The sequence below is a fragment of the Bufo gargarizans genome, chromosome 4 (assembly GCF_014858855.1).
Source record: "Bufo gargarizans isolate SCDJY-AF-19 chromosome 4, ASM1485885v1, whole genome shotgun sequence".
Lineage (NCBI taxonomy): Eukaryota > Metazoa > Chordata > Amphibia > Anura > Bufonidae > Bufo > Bufo gargarizans.
In genome coordinates this window covers 392,376,193-392,400,191 of record NC_058083.1, presented here as the reverse complement: position 1 = coordinate 392,400,191, position 23,999 = coordinate 392,376,193, and the positions used below count along the sequence as shown (strand labels likewise).

Sequence of the window (23,999 nt, the reverse complement as noted above, 5' to 3'; positions counted from 1 at the left end):
CCCTGATGTTAGCAGGATCGCGCAGGGCAAGGGTTCTTTCATTTACCATAACACAGTGTCGGGCGGAGGCTTCCAGCCAGCAGTGTGTTCGGGGACGTCACTGGTTACCCTAGCCGTTTTACAGGCTAAGGCAATGCTAAAGCCCACCCATCAGTGCCAGTGACGTCACCGGGCTAACTGCTGGTCGGAAGCCTCTGCCTGACAGCCCTATGGAGAGCCTGGTTCGTCACTGGAACTCCAGAAGATGCCTTTTCCCTGCGCGATTCAGCGCAGGGCAAAGGAGAGCATCGGAGCATGAACCCAGACAGCCCCTTTAAGATGCATGTACAGGGCTTTGGTGTTCTCCACATCACCACTTCCACAGCCCTTCTGAAAAGATTGTGAGGGCAATACTTTAGTAGGCATCATCCAGTCATAACCATTTATGTCTACCCGATGCCCATGTTTAGCGCACCACCCTCAGACAGTAGTATTTTAATAGAACATGTTTTTCCTTTCGCTTTAGTACCAAAATATCCCAGCACTAAACATATTGCACAACATCTATGCAGCCTCCCACTCAGCCTATGAATACCACCTGAAATCAGGTGTGAGTCAGAGGGCAGCGATAAAAACAGCATGAAAAATACACCGACACTCAAACATGAAATCTGCATCGACCAAAGAGAATACAAGATTTGTTTGTCCAGGCCAGTGTTAGCAAACTACTATTTCATCCAACAGTTTTTTTTGTCCCCATTGACTATGATGGGAGCGGGGGGCGGCGTTACGGTGGCAGCGCACGCCGAGAGGCAGCCGGACTAAAATTACCGCATGCAGAACTTTTAGTCCGGCTGCCTCTTGGCGTGCGCTGCCGTGATGCCGCCGTAACTGCGGCCCCATTATAGTCAATGGGGACGGAGCAGCAGTGCAGGGGCACACATGAACAAGCGGCAAGACTGATCCGACAGGCTGTTCACCCACCAGAAAAGGCTGCCGGAGTCTCCTGCCACTAGTGTAAAAGTACCCTAATACAACCATATGCATCCGTTATGAACGGATCCGGTTGCATTATCTTTAACATTGCCAAGACTGATACGTCATGAACTACATTGAAAGTCAATGGGGGATGGATCAGTTTTCTATTGTGGCAGAGAAAATGGATCCATCCCTATTGACTTGCATTAGGGGTTATGCCAGATCCGTCTTGCTCCGCATCCCAGGACGGAAAGCAAAATACAACATGTTGCGGTTTGCTCTCCGGTATGGGAGCATTCTGTTCTATTCAGTTTTGTCTCCATTGACAATGAATGGGGACAAAACTGAAGAGTTTTTTTTCCCAGTACTGAGCCCTTATGATGGATCTCAATACCGGAAAACCAAAACGCTAGTGTGAAAGTAACCTAAAGCTGTCAATTGATCCTTAGCAACAGAGTGCAATCTGCTGCTTTATGACAAAGTGACAGACAATATTAGGCTGGTTGGGGGGGGGGGACTGAACTTTAATGAATGTTTGAGAGCAGAGATAAGGCGTGTCTGCTCCCCAGATGACGGAAAAGACAGAAAATCCACAGGCAGCTACTAGAGAATGTCAGCTATGTATACAAAAAATGATTCCATATTGTTAATAAAGACCAATTGAAAGAATATTTTTTAGCTCAACATACGTACAATGCGATAAAGAAAAATTGCCCTAAAAAGGTGTACATAGCCTTTAAGGTGTTTTCCAGATCCCGCAAGCTGCCTCCACTATTGAAAGATTCATACGTCCCTGCACTCTGGCCTCCCATGTGTCTATCTTCCTGTACCTGGCTTGTATACTTCCTCCCTGAAATAGGCATGGTCACCTGCTCCGCTGCAGCCAACCACTAGATGTCACTCCTAAAATCAGCCACTGGCTACAGCAGAGCAGGTGACTATGCCCATGCCCAACCATAAACAAGCCAGGGACAGGAAGATGGACACACGGGAGCCAGTGCGCAGGACCAGAGTGGCGGGGAGAAGGTAAGTATGGATCTTTCAATAAGGAAGGCATCAATTAAAACAAAGCCAACAATACAAGTTCTTCTGAAGTTCCTGAACCGAGGTGGAGGTTACAAGATGGCATTAGTTGAATACATAATCTCAAACCACCAAAAACAAAACATCAAGAACTTGGGAGGTTGTCAGAAGATCACACCAGTTTGGAATTTTCCTTTAAATAACACAAGATTGATCTCATCACAGTACAAGCGGCTGTAAGCAGCCAAAATCTATTCCACTCATCTGAGGGGTTGTATTGGTGGCAAAGAATTTTAGCAAGCCTCAATCAGAAGGATGAGACTATTGTAGACATTTCTGGAATACTGCTACCACTTGTGAATTCACCACTCATATCTATGAAAACTAATGCCTTATGCCATAGCATTTTAACAGTATTTTGCATTTTTGTGCTGTATGACTGACCTGTGAATACACCTTATATCTGTCATTACTGGGTGTCAGATGTGACCATCACTTGCACATTATGGTAGGTTGACAGACTAGCCCACAAACCTTCAGAAGTGCATCTTATTATGGCCACTAACACACACACACCCAATTACTGCAGCCATTGGACATCCCAGCATAGATACCAGGAGTGTGACGTCTACAGAGAGTAGTATCTTGCAGTTCCTCAGGTGATTTCAGATCACCAGACTCATCATCACTCGGGTTTCCATACAGGCAAAGCTAAGATCCTATGAAGTGACAAGCGTAGACTAGGCTGGGTTCACAATACGTTTCTGTCATACTTTTAATGTATACAAAAAAAGTATACGTTACTGGATGCCTCAGGCAGGTGCATGCCATACTGTGGCATCCGTCACCATAGAGTTCCATGGTAAAAAAAAACTGGCAAAAAAATATATATTTGTTAACGTACACTTTTTTTTTTTACAATGGATCTCTATGGTCAGAACTCTGGCAACTGAAATTTAATGTGGATAAGTGCAAGATAATGCACCTGGGGCGTAAAAACCCAAGGGCAGAATATAGAATATTTGACACAGTCCTGACCTCAGTATCTGAGGAAAGGGATTTAGGAGTAATTATTTCAGAAGACTTAAAGGTGGGAAGACAATGTAATAGAGCAGCACGAAATGCCAGCAGAATGCTTGGATGTATAGGGAGAGGTATAAGCAGTAGAAAGAGTGAAGTGCTTATGCCGCTGTACAGATCACTGGTGAGACCTCACTTGGAGTATTGTGCGCAGTACTGGAGGCCATATCTCCAGAAGGATATAGATACTCTAGAGAGAGTTCAGAGAAGAGCTACTAAACTAGTACATGGATTGCAGGATAAAACTTACCAGGAAAGGTTAAAGGACCTTAATATGTATAGCTTGGAAGAAAGAAGAGACCGAGGGTATATGATAGAAACTTTTAAATACATAAAGGGAATCAACTCGGTAACGGAGGAGAGCATATTTAAAAGAAGAAAAACTACCACAAGAGGACACAGTTTTAAATTAGAGGGGCAAAGGTTTAAAAGTAATATAAGGAAGTATTACTTTACTGAGAGAGTAGTGGATGCATGAAATAGCCTTCCTGCAGAAGTGGCAGCTGCAAATACAGTGAAGGAGTGTAAGCATGCATGGGATAGGCATAAGGCTATCCTTCATATAAGATAGGGCCAAGGACTATTCATAGGATTCAGTATATTGGGCAGACTAGATGGGCCAAATGGTTCTTATCTGCCGACACATTCTATGTTTCTATGGTGAGGGATGCCACTGTATGGCCTCCATCAACTTATGTTTTTTTTTTTGTGTACTTTAAACTTACAACAAAAACATGATGTGTACCCAATTTTACCGCACTGAAGGTAGGTTGGCAACATTTTTAACGTCGGGAGGCCATTTCTGTAGCATTTGTTACAGATGAAAAGATTACTATGAGGGCAGACAGTAGTCCTTGTCCTCACAAGCAGTGCACAGTTCTTAACTGGGGATCATCAGATACACTATTTACTATCAATATCACCCCAACTTTCCTGAGGATCTGTCATCAATATTGTACTTCCAAAAAACACCATTATTGTGTCGGTCTACTGACTGATCCTTGACTGCCTACTGATGGGAGATTCTTCCCACTTCCAAAGGTTTTCTGCAGCAGCCTATTATCCACTCTCCGCGCCATGTATACAGAACTACGCTGGGACTGACTGTATGTATGGTCTTTACACTACGTTTAGGACACCCAGTAAGAACACATACAGTGGAAATAAAAAGTCTACACACCATGGCCCATTTTAATTTGCCCACTCTTCTTTGCAAAAACACTCCAAATCTGTCAGATTGCGAGGGCATCTCCTGTGCACAGCCCTCTTCAGATCACCCCACAGATTTTCAATCGGATTCAGGTCTGGGCCATTCCAAAACTTTAATCTCCTTCTGGTGAAGGCATTGCTTTGTTGATTTGGATATATGCTTTGGGTCGTTCATGCTGAAAGATGAAGATCCTCTTCATGTTCAGCTTTCTAGCAGAAGCCTGAAGGTTTTGTGCCAATATTGACTGGTATTTGGAACAGTTCATAATTCCCTCTAGCTTAGCTAAGGCCCCAGTTCCAGCTGAAGAAAAACAGCTCCAAAGCTGGTGGATGCAGCCACCACCATGCTTCGCTGTGGGTATGGTGTTCTTTTGGTAATGTGCAGTATTGTTTTTATGCCAAACATATCTTTTGGAATTATGGACAAAAAGTTCAACCTTGGTTTCATCAGACCAAAACACCTTTTCCCACATGCTTTTGGGAGACTTCAGATGTGTTTTTGCAAAATGTAGCCTGGCTTGGATAATTTTTTTTTGTAAGAAAAGGCCTTTGTCTTTCCACTCTACCCCATAGCCCAGACCTATTAAGAACACGGGAGATTGTTGTCACATGTACCCCACAGCCAGATATTCCTGCAGCTCCTTTAATGTTGCTGTAAGCCTCTTGGTAGCCTCTCCGGCCAGTTTTCTTCTCGTCTTTTCATCAATTTTGGAGAGATGTCCAGTTCTTGGTAATGTCACTGTTGTGCCATATTTTCTCCACTTGATGATGACTGTCTTCACTGTGTTCCATGGTATATCTAATGCCTTGGAAATTCTTTTGTACCCTTCTCCTGACTGATACCTTTTAACAATGAGATCCCTCTGATGCTTTAGAAGCTCTCCGTGGATCATGGCTTTTGCTGTGGGATGTGACTAAGAAAATTTCAGGAAAGACCAACTAGAGCGGCTGAACTTTATGTGGGGTTAATCAGAGGCACTTTAAATGATGGCAGATGTATACTGACTCCTATTTAACATTTTGAATGTGATTGCTTAATTCTGAACACAGCTACATCCCCAGTTATAAGTTTTCTTCCCTCCACCTAAAAGTTTTCAGTTTGTTTTCCAATTGAGTGGTACAGTTTATAGGTCACATTAAAAAGGTGGAAAAAGTTCTGAAATGATTTATCTTTATCTCATTTTTTTACATTACAGAAACCTGACATTTTAACAGGGGTGTGTAGACTTTTTATATCCACTGTACTTATAACAGGACACTTAGACTTTGATGGATATTTAATCCAGAATCCCCCAATGGCAAAAGTACATACAATGGTTACATCTTATTTGCAAAATCAGACAATCACACAGCAAATTGCGGATCCGCAAAACATGGACACCGGCAATGTGCGTTCCACATTTTGCGGACCGCACATCGTCAGCACTCTCATAGAAAATGCCTTTTCTTGTCCAGGGACAAGAATGGGACAAGTTAATTTTTTTTTGTGGAACGGAAGTGCAAATCCGTGAATGCGGACAGCACATCCCGGCCCCATTGAAAATGAATTGGACCGCACCAGTTCCGCAAAATTGCGGAACGGATGCGGACCCATTTTGCAGACGTGTTAATGGACCCTTTATTTGTGAAGAAAGTCGTGCTAAAAAATAAAGACAAACTGAGAACAAAAGTCGCATATTTCAAGCCCATGTTTACTTGGCACTTTCTGCCAAAACCTGTACAACAAATACTTTTTACTTAGCAATGCAAAAACTTCTGCAGCTCTGCGGAGAATTAACTCGCTATTAACAGATCAAGGAGGAGGAAGCAGAGATGATCTTAAAGTAAATGGGGGTGGGAATAAATCAAAACCAGGGAACTATATTTGGCTTTCCTGTTGGACGGAAACAGATGTACTGTAGGCAGGAGGCACGTGCAGCCAGCCGCCCCAAAATCTAACAAATCGCCAAATTGATCAGTTTTCTATTGTGCCAGATTGTGTCCACTGTAACTGGAGTATCCAAAGGAGCCCCAGTTACAGGCAAACCAGCCTGCTGTGGAGGCTTTGTACCAGGGCAGCGCTCCTATGTCACCGAGACACCCAGAGATCACGTGATCGCTGGGTCTACACTGCAGAGCGCTCATAGAGAAGGCAGAAGTGCTAATAAAGCGCTTCTGTCTTCTCCTCGGCTTCCTTCTCTCACTAATAGAAGAGTCATGGTTATTCCTGGATTCCTTCTCTCCCTGCCCACCTGCTGATGACTGGCAGTCTTCTACCTAGTTTTCTCCCTTTCTCTCTAGGAGAGAACTGCCAGTCATCAGCAGGTGGGTGAGAGAGCAGGAGATTATGAATAACCATGACTCTTCTCAGGTAGATTTGACTCTTTTCAAGGCCTGGGCTGCAATGGTTATGATGCCGGTTCTCGGCAACCACTTACTCTTAGCTCATCAGTGACACACCGCTGACATCAGTATTTAATCTGACTGGCGAGGGAAAGAGGATTGGGCATGTGGCTAAATCTGACTGGCGAGGGAAAGAGGATTGGGCATGTGGCTAAATCTGACTGGCGATGGAAAGAGGATTGGGCATGTGGCTAAATCTGACTGGCGAGGGAAAGAGGATTGGGCATGTGGCTATTTCTTGCAGATATACAAATCAATTGGTGATTGTTTAAAGTGCCTTTCACACTGGTCAATGCAAAATGAACAAGGGACAAATGATTGTTATTACGATTGTTCATCCCAACTCTGTTCACATTCTGTCATCAGCACATCCCTATTTACCCAGGGCAATATTCTGCTGACAAATTATGAATTTACCTTCCGCAAGATAGATGTGGTAAGCAGCAAACAATCATCTGCTTGTCCGGTGATCGGCAGCATCTTCTTCTATAAGGGAACAGATGTTCTTGATAATGCCCCGATCCTCAGCCCGTGTAGAAGGGCCCTAAGCTGAACCCGCTTGTTTCTACTGGATTTGGCTAACACAGTTGTCAGCTGAAGAACTATTTCATGGCTACAACTGTATGAAACCCGGGTTCCTAAGATGGTCTTAATGGCTCCTGAGCTCTTTCCTTGAAGTTACACTAATCACAGCTCCAGACATCTGTCAGAATGATTTCGCAACCGACAATCATAGCAAATGTTACATAACAAATGAATGCGGCTCATTTATTAGGTGGCACTGGCCATTTGTACTGAGCACTTATAATCTTCAAAAGCTCCTGATAACTCCCAAAACAGGACCTGGCTATTCAAAAGGAACCCATCAGCAGTGTTAGGCCCCCAGCACGCCAATATGTAGGTTGACAATATCATCAAAAATGAAGAAAAAAAAAAAAAATACATTTTGAAACACATTGAGTTATATATTTAAATGTCCTGTAAGCAGTCTCAGGGATAAGAAGATTTACACTGGCCACCTCACGTTAAGCCCAGTATGTGTCTGACTAGCCCTTCTGCAGTTACGTTTAGGGCCGATTCACCTAGCGGTTTATGGAGCTGCCTCTCATTGTTTTCAATAGGAGACATTGCTGCAGTTCGCGTGCCCAGCGGTTTAAAGCAGGAAAAAAAGGCTTTTCAATGAGAAAAAATGCAAAAATAAAATACACGCCATATATTTGATATCACCGCTTCCACAACAAGCCGCATTATAAATTTATCATGTAATATATCCTGCACGGTGAACGTAAAAAACTAAATAGTCTGAATTGCAGATTTTTTTATTTTTTTTATTTACTTATTCAACCAAAAAAATTGAATAAACTGTGGTCAATAAGTGTACATGTATACACACACATTGCTGTAATAAATTGTGTTGTTTTTTTTTTTACCAGTAAGCCACGTGTAGTCCTAAGCGGTGAAATAAAAAACTACAACTTGTTTCGTAAAAAAACAAGCCCTTATAAGCTCTTGGAATGCAATGGTGAAGAAAAAAAAATGCTTGGTCCCTAAGGCCCAAAATACATACAGGAAGAAGGGGTTAATTTTAGATTGATTTCAGTTTACGGCTCCTATGCAGACCTATGTGTCTCCATGTTAGCATACCACAAGCAAACCCTGAGTGTAACCGGATTCGACGGTCATAATCCTTTCTGTAAGGGGCTGAGAGAAGGGAGCAGGACCACATGACTACTCAGGGCTTGTTTGTAGTCACAGAAAGCTAGGAATAAAACTTAACTTTTCATCACCACATTAATATTAAATCACTTCATATTCCTCTAAAATCTAACAAGCATTGCTCATAATGGACCAAAAACACTAACACATACAAATCTACACAGAGGGAGGGCGGGTATAATACGCTAGGGAGAGATGTCCCTAACTAATACATCAACCCATAGGAACACCCTGATGGTGGGTGGCCTGTGGTCCCGGGCCTGCCCCATCTCACCCTCTCATTGCCCTAAATACTTCCAACACGGTTCACCAATTATTGGTTCATCAGGGGGAAAAATATGGGGCAGAAAGTAGAAAATAATAAACAACTGCTCCAGAAGAACTACACGGGTATTAACTGGTAACGGAAGTGCAAAAAAGCTGGAGATACAAATACCTCTGACTGTTAGCATATGAGAACCTGAAACATTTGTTTATCAGCACTCCCATCAATCGATACACGTGATCAAACCTGAAAAAGTGGTTGTAACAGTTCCCAGTCCAATAGACAGTCATCAATATGTGTGTAATCAACCAGTGTAGATGTTAGAGCACATACATGAGACAGCCCGATATAAGCTTAAGGCCTCATGCACACGACCGTTTTTTATTTTTTTTTAAGGTCCGCAAAAACGGGGTCCGTAGGTCCGTGACCGTTTTTTTCGGCCGTGGTTCTTCCATGATTTTTGGAGGATCCACGGACATGAAAAATGAAAAAAAGTCAAGTTTGCCATTGAAATGATAGGAAAAAACGGACATGGATCATGGACACGGACGACAATCTTGTGTGCATCCGTGATTTTTCATGGACCCATTGACTTGAATGGGTCCGTGAACCGTTGGCCATGAAAAAAAATAGGACAGGTCCTATTTTTTTTTCACGGCCAGGAAACACGGATCACGGATGCGGCTGCCAAACGGTGCATTTTCCGATTTTTCCACGGGCCCATTGAAAGTCAATGGGTCCGCGAAAAAAGCCGGAACGCCCACGGATGCACACAACGGTCGTGTGCATGAGGCCTAACACATATAATTGATAGCTGGCCCAGAAAAGATAGAAAAAACGTCAGGTTAATGTTTATACAATACTAAGTAACCTGCGGTATAGTCAAAAAGCCGCAATCAAGCCCAGTACATCACTAAGCTGGATACATATATTTGATTGCTAGCTTGGGACAAATAAAGTATAGAGGTATAATCAAAAAGCCCGGTACATATAAAAGCTCTATACATCAACTCAATTGCTGGCTTTAAACAGATAGAATCCCCCCTCCGGCCAATGTCCATGTATCACAAGGTTACCGGAGGTCTGATTAGACAATCGACATATTCCCCCTAATATTTTTTCTCTTTTCATCTTACTTTTTCCAAACTCTAAAAAGCTATTTAGGAAATGTATTTAGTGGAATAGCAATTTATAAACCCTTCTATTAAAGACAAATACAATCTTAAAGCCATGTAACAAACAATCCACATCAGTGAACCGGAGCCTACCAGACCAGAGCTACACCCCCTATATGAGGTATGGCCTACGTCCTTTGTACCAGACCAGGGCTACACCCCCTATACGAGGTAGGGGCTACGTCTTTTGTACCAGACCAGAGCTACACCACCTATACGAGGTATGGCCTACGTCCTTTGTACCAGAGGTACACCCCCTATATGAGGTATGGCCTACGTCCTTTGTACCAGACTAGAGCTACACCCCCTATATGAGGTATGGCCTACGTCTTTTGTACCACACCAGGGCTACACCCCTTATATGAGGTAAGGCCTACGTCCAGACCAGGGCTACACCCCCTATATGAGGTATGGCCTACGTCCAGACCAGGGCTACACCCCCTATATGAGTTATGGCCTACATCCTTTGTACCAGACCAGGGCTACACCCCCTATATGGAGGTATGGCCTACGTCTTTTGTACCAGACCAGGGCTACACCCCCTATATGGAGGTATGGCCTACGTCTTTTGTACCAGACCAGGGCTACACCCCTTATATGAGGTATGGCCTACGTCCAGACCAGGGCTACACCCCCTATATGAGGTATGGCCTACGTCCTTTGTACCAGACCTACACCCCCTATATGAGGTATGGCCTACGCCTTTTGTACCAGACCAGGGCTACACCCCCTTATATGAGGTATGGCCTACGTTCTTTGTACCAGACCAGGGCTACACTCCCTATAGGAGGCATGGCCTACATCCTTTGTACCAGACCAGGGCTACACCCCCTATATGAGGTATGGCCTACGTCCAGAATGGAGCTACACCCCCTATATGAGGCATGGCCTACATCCTTTGTACCAGACCAGGGCTACACCCCTTATATGAGGTATGGCCTATGTCCAGACCAGGGCTACACCCCCTATATGAGGTACGGCCTACGTCCTTTGTACCAGACCAGGGCTACACCCCCTATATGAGGTATGGCCTACGTCCTTTGTACCAGACCAGGGCTACACCCCCTATATGAGGTATGGCCTACGTCCTTTGTACCAGAACTGAGCTCAAACCCAAACTGGAGGAGAAGTGAAAAGCCTGGTTAACACACAATGTAGATCTGTAGATTTTTGGAACAATTGTAAAGACAAACAAAGAACACGAAACAACCCAAAAATGAAAAATAATAATAATAAATAATATAAAAATGCCAGATTTAGCCAACATCCGCACAAAAAAAAAAAAAAAGCTAGTCACAAAACGGCCCATTTTTAACAGTAGGTTTTTCACGAATGCCTTTCTGACATTAAAAACACCCACCCACACACATAGTAGTGTAGTCGGTCCGTGACAATGGACAAAATATCAGATTTTTTTTAAGGCCATTATTTAAAAAAACTGCCATTTGTCACTGTTGTATGAATGTACCATAGGGGGCATTCACATGACTAAGTATTTTGCGGTCCACAAAAAATATGGATGATTTCTGTGTTGCATCCTTTTTTTTTTGCAGACCCATTGTACCAATTAGGTTTAAACAAATCGCGCTTCGGATCATAGATCAAAAATATATTTGTCCAAAAAAAAACTTTGTTTCTAATGCTGTTTCTGTACCACAATAAAATGTATTGGATCCGTGTAGGCAAAGTTTGGATAGCCCAAGACTTTTGTAAGTTACTTCGGTATTCCTATCTGCGTCTTTAAAAACAGTTTAAAATATGAATCTGAAGTTGGCTTTGGTACCGAGGTACCTGCCAGTACCGAAACACTCTTCAGGTTCCTATTAGGGTTGTTTCAATACCAAAAGTACCACAAAAAATTATTGCGATACTCGATACCATGAAAAAAGAAACCCGCGTGCATTCCGCATTTTATGGAAAGTCCGGCCCATAATCAAACAGTCCTATCCTATTTTTTGAGGGGACAAGGTGACTAAAAATAAAAAAAAAATGGAATTGCGCAGTTTCTTTTTTTTTCTTTTACGGCGTTCACCGCATAGGAGCTATATTTTAATATTTTGGACTTTTCGGATGTGGCGATATGTAATATTTTATTTATTTATTGTTTATATTTTTTATATGTAAAATTGGGAAAGGGGGTGATTTATACTATTTTGGGTTTTTTTTAACTTATTTTTACAGTTTATTTAATAACTATTTACCGTGATAGATCTCTATTGGGGTGAATAGGATCTTACACTGTCCCTGCTGCCCTGTGCACAAAGCAGCAGGGAGGTTACCATGGCAGCAAGGGCTTCAGTAGCGTCTTGGCTGCATTGGTAACCGATCGGAGCCCCAGGATTACACTGCTGGGGCTCCGATCAGAAGCTGCCACCAATGAAAGGAGGTGAGGGGACTCTACTGCCACCAATGATTTTAATACTGGGAAGGGGGGGGGGGGCACACTGTGCCACCAATGTTTTTAATACTGGGAAGGGGGGGGGGGGGGCACACTGTGCCACCAATGTTTTTAATACTGTGGAGGGGGGTGGGGAGGGCGCACTTCGCCACCAATGATAATTAACGTTTAATATACAAATACAGCCGGCGGCAGAAACACATTGCCGGAACCCGAACTCTTGACAGGGCACTGCGATCAGCGGCAGTTGACCCCTCAGGTGCCGCCCTGGAGGGGTTAATTGCCACGGATCGCAGCGCCCTGTCAGAGGCAGTGTGGCAGCAATGTGTTTCTGCCGCCGCCTGCATTTGTAATGTATTAAACGTTAGTCATCATTGGTGGTGCAGTGGCCACAGCCCCTCCCCTCCTCCTCCGCCCCTCAGCGGTAGCACAGGGGGAGGGAGAGACTGCTTCCTTCTTCCCTGTGCTGCGGAGGGAATAAGGCCGTGCTGAGAGCAGCGCGATCCATATTCTCTGATACTAGGCTGTGCAGTAGTACAGCCTAGTATCGTATCGATACCGGGACAAAAGTATTGATTGGGTATCAAAAGTTCGATACCCGAAACAACCCTAGTTTCTATTTTAAACTATTTTTAAAGACGTACATAGGAATACCGAAGTAATTTACCAAAGTCTTGCGCGACTTCGGGCAATATGACGTGTGACTACGTGGAGCTAATACATTTTAACGCTGTACAGAAAACAGCATTAAAAATGAATCTGGTTCGGATCTATGATAGCCAATGCCTATCCTTGTCTGCAAAACGGACAATAGTACATGTTCTATCTTTTTTGCAGGCCTGCGGAACAGACATACGGATGTGGACAGCACACAGTGAGTTGTCCGCATTTTTGCGGCGCCGCTGAAATTAATGGTTCCACATCCAATCCGCAAAAACTGGAGATTGGGTATAGAGCAAAAATATGGTCATGTGAATGGGGCCTTATTCACACGTCAGTGTTTTGATCAGTGATTTTCATCAGTGATTGTGAGCAAAAACCAGGATTGGAGCCTCCACAGGCATAAGGTATAAGGGAAAGACTGGCACCTGTTCTGTGTTTAGAGCCGCACCTGGTTTTGGCTCACAACCACTGACTGTGTGAATAAGGCCTTACACTTATTGAATCCAAGCAACATATTACGGCTCCTGCTTAGAGGTTAGAATAATCACATTAGCTGAGAAAGAAAAAACAGGCAACCACCAGTAATAAGTGAATATGAACAGCCCAGTACAACCAGTCCACCCATACATGGCAGACATACTACATCGGACTCCGCACAGCAAATTGCACTGACATCAGGTTCAGTACAAATTCTAATTGGGGATCAACCACAAGAAGCAATAGTGCCCCCATCAGGAAACTAGAATGTCGTTCAATCCACGTATACAATAGGAACAACAAATCAATCCCAGACGTTGAAAGGGTTCTGACCATGTGGGGGAAAGATAGTTTCGGCAGTACTTACCCGTTCGTCAGGTCGCTAATGCCGCTACTGCTGGCTGTGGGGATCTTCCACTTGAGTCCTGATTGGATGTGTTCCTGAATCTGCCTGTTCAGCTGCATATACAGTATGTTGGGAACTAAGCAGAAGACCCCACGGCCAGTCAGTGAGCAGCAGAGACAGCGCCATTGCTAGACCTGAGGAAGAAAGCACTAACAAGACCAGCTTTCCTCCACAGGGTCACAACACTCCAGGTTCTTCTGCGAAGCCCAGAGAAGCCAGTTAGGCCTCGTTCACACCAGCGATACGGGTTGTGACAGGGTCTGGTCAGGAAAAACTGATGGGTTTGCACAGAGGTTTAAGCCTCCTGCACACGACCAAATCTTTATTCCGTTTGCGTTCCGTTTTTGGTCCGTATGCGGAACCATTCACTTCAACGGGTCTTCAAAAACAACGGAAGGCACTCCATATGCATTCCGCTTCCGTTCAGATAGAACATGTGCTATTATTGCCCGCAAATAACGTTCCGTGGCTCCATTCAAGTCAATGGTTCCGCAAAAAATACTGAATGCATCCGTATGTCTTCCGTATCCATCCCGTTTTTGCGGAACCATCTGTTAAAAATTTTATGCCCAGCCCAATTTTTACAGGGGAAGTGGTGTCAGATTGCTGCATTCAAGTTTCAGTGAGAGACAGCAGGTTAAGAGAATTTGTAAGAAAGAAGTTGTGGAACGTAGGATAGTTACTGTTTAAACATTATTGTATGCTTCCGTTTCCGATCCGTAAAAATAGGATCAAAAACAGAAACCAAACGGACAAAACCGAATAGCAAAACAGAACGGAAGCAGAACGGAAAGACTACTGAAACAAAAAACCGGAAAAATGGATTAAAAAGGACCACAAAACCATACGTTCGTGTGCAGAAGGCCTTAGAAGACTACTCGAAAAAATCATCGATGCAAATTTCTTGCATCGAGGATTCGTTTGTGTCATGTGACCACGGAGCGGGAGTGAAGCGCTTGCTATTACTTACTGCTCCGTGGTCACCCGCTGACCCGCACTGTATCCCGACACATCGCCAGGTCATAGTGCACGTAAGCGCGCACTATGACCCGACGCTGTGTGACGTCAGGATCCAGTGAAGCGCGCAGAGAAGAAGTGGAAGGAGCTGTGGAGCAGCACCCCTAAAGGAAAGGTATTTTATTTCACTGGCGCTGGGAACATGACACTGAAGGGGAACATGGCAATGGATGACATGGAGGGGCTGATGGCAGTGGGGGACATTTAGAGGCCGATTGCTCTGGGGTGGGGGGGAACAAAGGGTGTTGGGGACTGATGGCAGGGGGTCTGATGAGTTTTTATAAAGTTAAACAGTCTATTAATTCTTTTTTTCTTATTACATTACTCGATTAATCGTAAAAAAACAATCAATACAATACTCGATTACTAAAATAATCGTTTACTGCAGCCCTAGTCAGTTTTGCATTGAAAAGGATGAAATCCGCACCCCAAAAAATAAAAATAAAATTATCACAGAAATAATTGTCATATCGTGACAGGTCAATTGCCGCACAGGCAACAAAAAAAAATAAAAGAACCGTACATTAGATTTGTCTAATCTCACTCACTTCGCTGGCACTGTATAACCCCACGGGTTTTCCGCACGAAAATCCTCAACATGTGCAGGTACCCCAAGAGGGCTGCACTCTCCCACCCAACCTGACATTCAATATGGAGAGATGCAGCAGCTAACGGGGTGGGACAGTGCCAGGGCAATCATCCAGAGCCCACAGAGCATTGTATAGGGTGCCATAAACTAGAATAGGACTCGTCTATGATTCTCGTGGGCATCAGTACGGTTGTTTTTGTTGAGCAAAGTGTGCAAAACACCGGCCGAGTGCATGCCGCCATTTTTTTTTTTTTTTTACTCCTGCAGAAATGTTATATCCTTTGTCCACAAAAAAGACAAGAGTAGAAGAAGTTATTTTTTTGCTGGGCCGCAGAGAACGTATTAACCCCTTCCTGCCCAGGCCATTTTTTGCAAATCTGACATGTGTCACCTTATGTGGTGATAACTTTAAAACGCTTTTAATTATCCAGGCCGTTCTGAGATTGTTTTCTCGTCACATATTGTACTTCATGACAGTGGTAAAAATAAGTTAAAAAAAAAATAAAAAATTTACCAAAAATGTTGAAAAATGTACAAATTAGCAAATTTCAATTTCTCTACTTTTATAATAGATAGTAATACATTCACAAATAGTAATTACTTTACATTTCCCATATGTCTACTTCATGTTTGGATCATTTTGAAAATGACATTTTATTTTTTGGGGACATTAGAAGGCTTAGGCTGAGTTCACACGGGCAAGATTTCCACGCGGGTGCAATGCGGGAGGTGAACGCATTGCACCCGCACTGAATCTGGACCCATTCATTTCTATGGGGCTGTGCACATGAGCTGTGATTTTCACGCATCACTTATGCGTTACGTGCAGCATGCTCTATATTGTGCGTTTATCACGCAAGCCCCATAGAAGTGAATGGGGCTGAGTGAAAATCGCAAGCATCCGCAAGCAAGGGCGGATGCGGTGCAATTTTCACGCATGGTTGCTAGGCGACAGTCTATTCACTGTATTATTTTCCCTTATAACATGGTTATAAGGGAAAATAATAGCATTCTAAATACAGAATGCTTAGTAGGTGGTAAATTGAGGGTTAATTTTTTTTTTTTTTTTTTTTTTTTAATTAACTCACCTTCTCCTCTTGGTGGCGTAGTTCCCGGTCTCTTCTTTACTTCTTTAATGATGAACTACCGGCTAAAGGACCTGTGGTGAAGTCAGATCACATGCTCCATCACCGTGGTGATGGACCATGTGATTGGAGCATGTGATCTGACGTCACCACAGGTCCTAGCCGTTAGTTCATCATTAAAGTAGTAAATAAGAGACCGGGAACTACGCGAGAAGGTGAGTTAATCTTTAAAAAAAAATGTAACCCTCAATTGATCACCTACTAAGCATTCTGTATTCAGAATGCTATTATTTTCCCTTATAACCATGTTAACTTATAAGGGAAAATAATTACATCTACACAACCCAGAACCTAAACTTCTGTGAAGAAGTTCGGGTCTGGGTACCACAGTCGGTTTTTTTATCACGCGCGTGCAAAACACATTGCACCCGCGCGATAAAAACTGAACATCGGAACGCAATCGCAGTCAAAACTGACTGCAATTGAGTACCTAATCGCGCGGGTTTGCCGCAATACACCGGGACGCATCCGGACACGCCCGTGTGAACCCAGCCTTTTAAAAGTATGGAAGCAAATCTTGAAATTTTTCAGAAAATTTCCAAAACCCACTTTTTAAGGACTAGTTCAGGTCTGAAGTCACTTTGTGAGGCTTACATAATAGAAACCACCCAAAAGTGACCTCATTTTAGAAACTACACCCCTCAAGGTATACAAAACTGATTTTACAAACTTTATTAACCCTTTAGGTGTTCCACAAGAATTGATGGAAAATGGAGATGAAATTTCAGAATTTCACTTTTTTGGCAGATTTTACATTTTAGTCCATTTTTTCCAGTAGCAAAGCAAGGGTTAACAGCCAAATAAAATTCTATATTTATTACCCCGATTCTGAAGTTTACAGAAACACCCCACATGTGATCGTAAACTGTTGTACAAGCACACGGCAGGGCGCAGAAGGAAAGGAATGCCATGCGGTTTTTGGAAGGCAGATTTTGCTGGACTGGTTTTTAGATGCCATGTCTCATTTGAAGCCCCTCTGATGCACTCCTACAGTAGAAACTCAAAAAAGTGACCACATTTTGGAAACTACGGGATAAGGTGCCAGTTTTGTTGGTACTATTTTGGGGTACATATGATTTTTTTATTGCCCTATATTAAGTTTTTTGTGAGGCAAGGTTATTTTTACAGTGTTTAGGGCTCTTTCACACTTGCGTTGTTCTTTTCCGGCATAGAGTTCCGTCGTCGGGGCTCTATGCCGGAAAAATCCTGATCAGGATTTATCCCCATGCATTTTGACGGATCCGTCTTCAAATGCTTTCAGTTCACTTGCGTTTTTTTCCGGATCCGGCGTGTAATTCCGGCAAATGGAGTACACGACGGGACCAGACAACGCAAGTGTGAAAGAGCCCTTAACCGAGGGATTAGGTCATTTGACTTTTTTATAGAGCAGATTGTTACACACGTGGCAATACCTAATATGAATACTTTTTATTTTATTTTTCACTTTAGCACAATAATAGCAGTTTTGAAGCAAAAAATAATCATATTTTAGTGTCTCAGTCTAAGAGCCATAGCTTTTTATTTTTTGACCGATTCTCTTAGGTAGGGTCTCATTTTTTGCGGGATGAGGTGACGGTCTGATTGGTACTATTTTGGGGGGCACACGCCTTTTGGATCACTTGCTGTTGCAATTTTTGTGATGTAACGTGACAAAAATTGCATTTTTTTACGGTGTTCACCTAAGTGGTTAGGTCATGTGATATTTTTGTAAAGCTGTTTGTTACGGACATGGCGATACCCAATATGTATATATTTTTTTACTTTAGCACAATAATAGCAGTTTTGACAAAAAAAAATAAAAATGATGTTTTAGTGTCTCCATGTTGAGAGCTATAGTTTTTTTTATTTTTTGGGGCGATTGTCTTAGGTAGGGGCTCATTTTTTGTGGGATGAGGTGACGTTTGATTGATACCATTTTGGGGGGCATACGCCTTTTTGATCGCTTGGTGTTGCACTTTTTGTGATGTAAGGTGACAAAAATAGCTTTTTTTTTTTTTTACACTGTTTTTATTTTAATGGTGTTTATTGGACAGGGTGGATCATGTGATAGATTTATATAGCCGGTCATTACGGACGCAGCAATACATAATATGTGTGGGTTTGGGGGGGTTCAGTTTTTTATTATAAAATAAGGGGAAAGGGGCGTTTTTTTTTCTTTATTAATTTTATTACTTTATTAATTTTATTAAAACACTTTTTTTTTTACTTTACTTTATTTATGACATTCACTTTTGGGGGTCTGATCCCCTCTGCAATGCATTACAATACATCTGTTTTGTAATGCATTGCCTGTTAGTGTATGACACTGAGTCATACATTAACAGGCTGCCTAGGATTCCCAGCCTGAGGCTGGATCTCCTCGGCACCCGTAGAAGGCAGTTCCCGATGCCGTGCAAGGCATTTGGCAGCCTTGTGTCGCATTGGGCCCCCGCCCCGCTGTATTTTTTTTATAACTATTTACCCCCTTAGGGGCTAGAACCTGGGGTCTTTTCATCCCTTGATCTCTATCAGGGTGAATAGGACTTTACACTCTACCTGCTGCCCTGTTTTTGTATTCAGGCATAATCTATATTCATTGGTTGTGCAGTGGCCATAGCCCCTCCTCCCTGCTATCAGCCCATTGGTGGCAGCGGTAAAGGGGGAGGGACCGCCTCCTTCTCCCCTGTGCTGTTGAGAAGAACATGGCACGCACTGACAGCAGTGCATCCCATGTCAGTTCCTCGTGTGTGTGTGAGGCAGAGCAGCGGAGGGTCTAGGCGCAAATGGCGACAAGACTACAAAGTCTTGTCGCCATTTAGCAATTCTAAGTCGCATTGGCGACCATTTTGGTAACCATCTGGAGCACTGCACTGCTGGATTGCAGGGTGGTCTGTAACCATGGAAACAAGCATAATGTGATGGAAAAATGAATCCAGCAAGCAAACGAAGCAATATGGATAATAACAATACATTAGTAAGTGCCTTGTATTAACTTTCTGTACATGATAAATCCGACTTACTGAAGTGAGACAACCCTTTAAGATCCTCTGCCAGATCTCAATACTGGAAAACAGGGCAAGTGTGAAAGGAGTCTAACTGGTGGCATTTTTGTCTAGCTGTTTTTTTTAGCATGTTGCAGCTTTTGGCCTGAACAATAACCACTAGTCACACGTTCATTTAGCAAAAAATGCCACTAAAATCCACCATAGAAACCGAATGAAAAAATGCAAGCAGCATCTATGGCTCTTTTTCTTTTAATGGTGAAAAAACATATGTAGGCGCCTTTTCAGACAAGCGTGGATGGTCCAGGAAACACGCTCTGTGCAATGGCTGCAATTCCCGGACTGACCGCGGCTCCACTGTCCCAAACTCACAGCTTCTTAATGGTTTATGACGCCGTCTGTCGGTCTGCGGTGCAGTCCTTATATAACGCTGTGAGCACAGTAGACACGCCGTCGGTCGGCGGTGCAGTCCTTATATAACGCTGTGAGCACAGTAGACACGCCGTCGGTCGGTCGGTCTGCGGTGCAGTCCTTATATAACGCTGTGAGGCTGAGCACAGTAGACACGCCGCCTGTCGGTCTGCGGTGCAGTCCTTATATAACACTGTGAGCACAGTAGACACGCCGTCGGTCGGTCTGCGGTGCAGTCCTTATATAACACTGTGAGCACAGTAGACACGCCGTCTGTCGGTCTGCAGTGCAGTCCTTATATAACACTGTGAGCACAGTAGACACGCCGTCGGTCGGTCTGCGGTGCAGTCCTTATATAACACTGTGAGCACAGTAGACACGCCGTCGGTCGGTCTGCGGTGCAGTCCTTATATAACACTGTGAGCACAGTAGACACGCCGTCGGTCGGTCTGCGGTGCAGTCCTTATATAACACTGTGAGCACAGTAGACACGCCGCATGTCGGTCTGCGGTGCAGTCCTTATATAACACTGTGAGCACAGTAGACACGCCGCATGTCGGTCTGCGGTGCAGTCCTTATATAACGCTGTGAGCACAGTAGACACGCCGGTCGGTCTGCGGTGCAGTCCTTATATAACGCTGTGAGCACAGTAGACACGCCGCATGTCGGTCTGCGGTGCAGTCCTTATATAACGCTGTGAGCACAGTAGACACGCCGCATGTCGGTCTGCGGTGCAGTCCTTATATAACGCTGTGAGCACAGTAGACACGCCGGTCGGTCTGCGGTGCAGTCCTTATATAACGCTGTGAGCACAGTAGACACGCCGGTCGGTCTGCGGTGCAGTCCTTATATAACGCTGTGAGCACAGTAGACACGCCGTCCGTCGGTCTGTGGTGCAGTCCTTATATAACGCTGTAGACACGCCATCAGGCAGTATCTGAAAGCATCAAGTCATTGTGGTGTTGTGCGTTTGGGTCAGAGGAACAGTGTTCAATCCGGGAAATGCAGGCAACACGCCATTAGCGTTTCCCGGACCGAACACGCTGGTGTGAAGGAGGTCGTAGGCGGGGTCGACCCCTAATGACAGGAGTCCGGAGCTGTAAACTGACTTGTATGCAGTCTTGTTCCTGACGGACGGCACATGGACCCACAGCTTTTAATGTGTTTGTTCACATATCAGCGATTTTCGCAAAGACTGTGGGTCAGTGGAAAACTATGGACATGTGTACTACTTTGGTCCATGATGCAGACCACACACCAATTCAAGCCTATGGGCCCACGAAAAAAACACTGACCCCGGCTAGGAGATGCCCTGAAAACCAGCAGTGTACATGGATTACGGATGATAATCAGAGGGGGGGAAAAAAAACGAACCAAACACTGATCCTTCACGGATCAAACACTAACCACCTTGTCACGGATGTCATCATCGCAGACACTGAAATGTGAACAAGGCCTTGCCCACTGGCCCACGCAAACAGGGATCCACTCCTACCTGAATATTAATACTGCCAGGGATCCATACTGACCTGCCTAATGCTGACTGGATCCTCTTCTACCCGTTTTATTATAGTTGACAGGATTGACCACTGACCTGTCACTGCCACCATATTATACATAGTGTGTACAGAAGAGTAGGGCTTAGTATTTATACCTGGTAGGTACACTGCAGCTGTATACCTCTTACCACGTGACGTCACACCTCTCCATCCTGACTTCTACCATGTTAAAGGGGTTGTCAGGGTTCAGAGCTGAACCCGGACATATGCCCATTTTCACCCAGGCAGCCCCCCTGGCTTGAGCATCGGAGCAGTTCATGCTCCGATGCCCTCCTTTGCCCTGTATCGTGCAGGGCAAAGGCTCTTTTGTTTACAATAACACTGCCAGGAGGAGGCTTCTGCCCGGCAGTGTGTTCGGTGACATCACCGTCTCTGATGGGCGGGCTTTAGCACTGCCCTAGCTGTTTTACTGGCCAGAGCAGCGCTAATGCCCGCCCATCAGTGACGGTGACGTCATCGGGCTCCCTGAAAAGCCGGAAGAAGAGGCTTCAGCAAGAGAACCGGTACGTCACCGAGTCTAAGAAAAGTCACTTCCGGCTAAGAATTTCCTACATGAAATCAGGGCTTCAAAAATATGTGGCAAAGGTCAGACATGCATGTATGTAATATGTACGTCACTCTAGTACTATTACACCAATGTCCCCAATCCCGGGCAACCCCTTTAACAGCTTTCCTCAGGGACGCACGCCGACCCCCCGGCCGTAGGGACGCACGCCGACCCCCCGGCCGTAGGGACGCACGCTGCACCCTCTGTAGAGGTCAGTAAATAACGTGAGGTAAGTGCCCCCATACAGAGATGATGACAGGTAGAGGGGCGGCCCCCGGCCGTAGGGATGCACGCCGAACCCCGGCATCTGTAGGGACCCATCTTGCCCCCTGTGTAGAGGTCAGTAAATAACGTGAGGTAAGTGCCCCCATACAGACATGATGACAGGTAGAGGGGGCGGCCCCCGGTGTCTGTAGGGACCCATCTTGCCCCCTCAGTAGAGGTCAGTAAATAACGTGAGGTAAGTGCCCCCGTACAGACACGTGATGACAGGTAGAGGGCGGCCCCCGGCGCTGCACTCACCGTGTATGGCCGACGCCTGCAGAATGGCCCCGGACGTGCCGTCGATGACTTTGATGCTGCCCCGGGTGGTGACGGCCAGGATGGCGTTCAGCGCCGGATGATAGGATAAACTGCTGACACCGTGCTCATCACAGCGCAGACATCCATCTCTAAGCACCAACCACTCCAAGGATCCCGCTGCAGCCCCCGCCGCCATCTTCGGCAGCCGGGCTCCCTCCGGGCGGGACACCGGGGCGGGGAGGCCGGGGGAAGAGCGAGGACTAAAGGTTGACGAGCTAGAACTCCGGGGGCAGGAGGAAGAGGTTTCCGACACGGGAGCGGGGTGAGGAGGAGGAGGAAGAGGGCCGCCGGCCGCTGCGTCAGGTGACAGGAGAGCAGCAGCCGCAGCAGCTCCGCTACCGCTATACACCATCCGGGGCAGCAGCCAGGAAGCCGCACGGACAGGAGGAGACACTGGAAGTGACGACACCCGCCTGACGCCCGTGCTCCTACGTGTGCGTGCTACGGACACCACAAGCCACACTGCGCTGCTTTTTTTTTTTTTTTTTTTTTTTTCGTAACAAACTTTATTGAAAACAGCAGCGCACCATGACTCAGACCGTATCGCCGGGTAACCGCACTGTCACTCCGGTCGTCATGTAGGATGTCCTCAGCTGCCCCCCCGCCCCTAGAGTAAATGCGGTATCGGTTATTAGAACAGCCAACAGTTCTGAGGCGACTGATATTCAGCTTTCCCACCGATTTCCTAAAAACACAAGTAATTGAGCTAGGAGGTATACAGGAGATGGGGGGCCCCAGAGATGAGGGGCCCCAGCTGTCTGCTGTCCTCTCATATGTACAATGTTATGCACAACTGAACCGTTTTGCAGCCCATAGACTTCTATTATAACGGAATGCCTCTAAAGGCATTACATCATAGAACTGCGTTATGGTCCGTGGTAACGGAATCCATAACGCAATTCTGCTTTCACCAGTAAACAAATCGCAAACAAATTTAAAAATATGAAATTCTCTCCTCTAGTTACAACCTTTCTGAAAAAAATATTGGCCAAGTGAAGCCACTTTTGGGGTGTGGCTATGTGGGCGTGGCTTAACATGGGTCGTTAAAAGAGCACCTTTCACCAGTTTTTACTTTATAAGGGTCCATTCACACGTCCGTAAGTGTTCTGCGGATCCGGAAAACGGACACTGGCAATGTGTATTCCACAATTTGCGGACCGCACGTCGCCGGCACTATAATAGAAAATGCCTATTCTTGTCCGCAATTGCGGAAACGGAAGCACGGATGCGGAAGTGCGGATGCGGACAGTACATTCCGGCCCCATTGAAAATGACTGGGTCTGCACCCGTTCCGCAAAATTGCGGACGTGTGAATGGACCCTTAAAGCGATACCTCACACTGTAGCCCATGTTTCCTAGATGTCATATCGCTAATTTTCTTCATGATATGCTCCTCCGTTGCGCCGCTGTGCCCCTC

The 23,999-nt window shown here is 45.0% G+C and overlaps 1 protein-coding gene across 8 annotated transcripts in view; it reads right to left on the bottom strand.

The window, feature by feature from the left end:
- BIRC6 (baculoviral IAP repeat containing 6) overlaps positions 1 to 23,002 on the bottom strand; it is a 252,420-nt gene extending 229,418 nt beyond the window's left edge. For all 8 annotated transcript variants that reach the window (XM_044289277.1, XM_044289279.1, XM_044289280.1 and 5 more), the window contains exon 1: positions 22,523 to 23,002. In XM_044289277.1, coding sequence (XP_044145212.1) covers positions 22,523 to 22,934 — 412 coding nt within the window. In that variant the 5' untranslated portion in view covers positions 22,935 to 23,002. The remainder of the gene's footprint in view (positions 1 to 22,522) is intronic.
- Between the last annotated feature and the right edge of the window lie 997 nt (positions 23,003 to 23,999).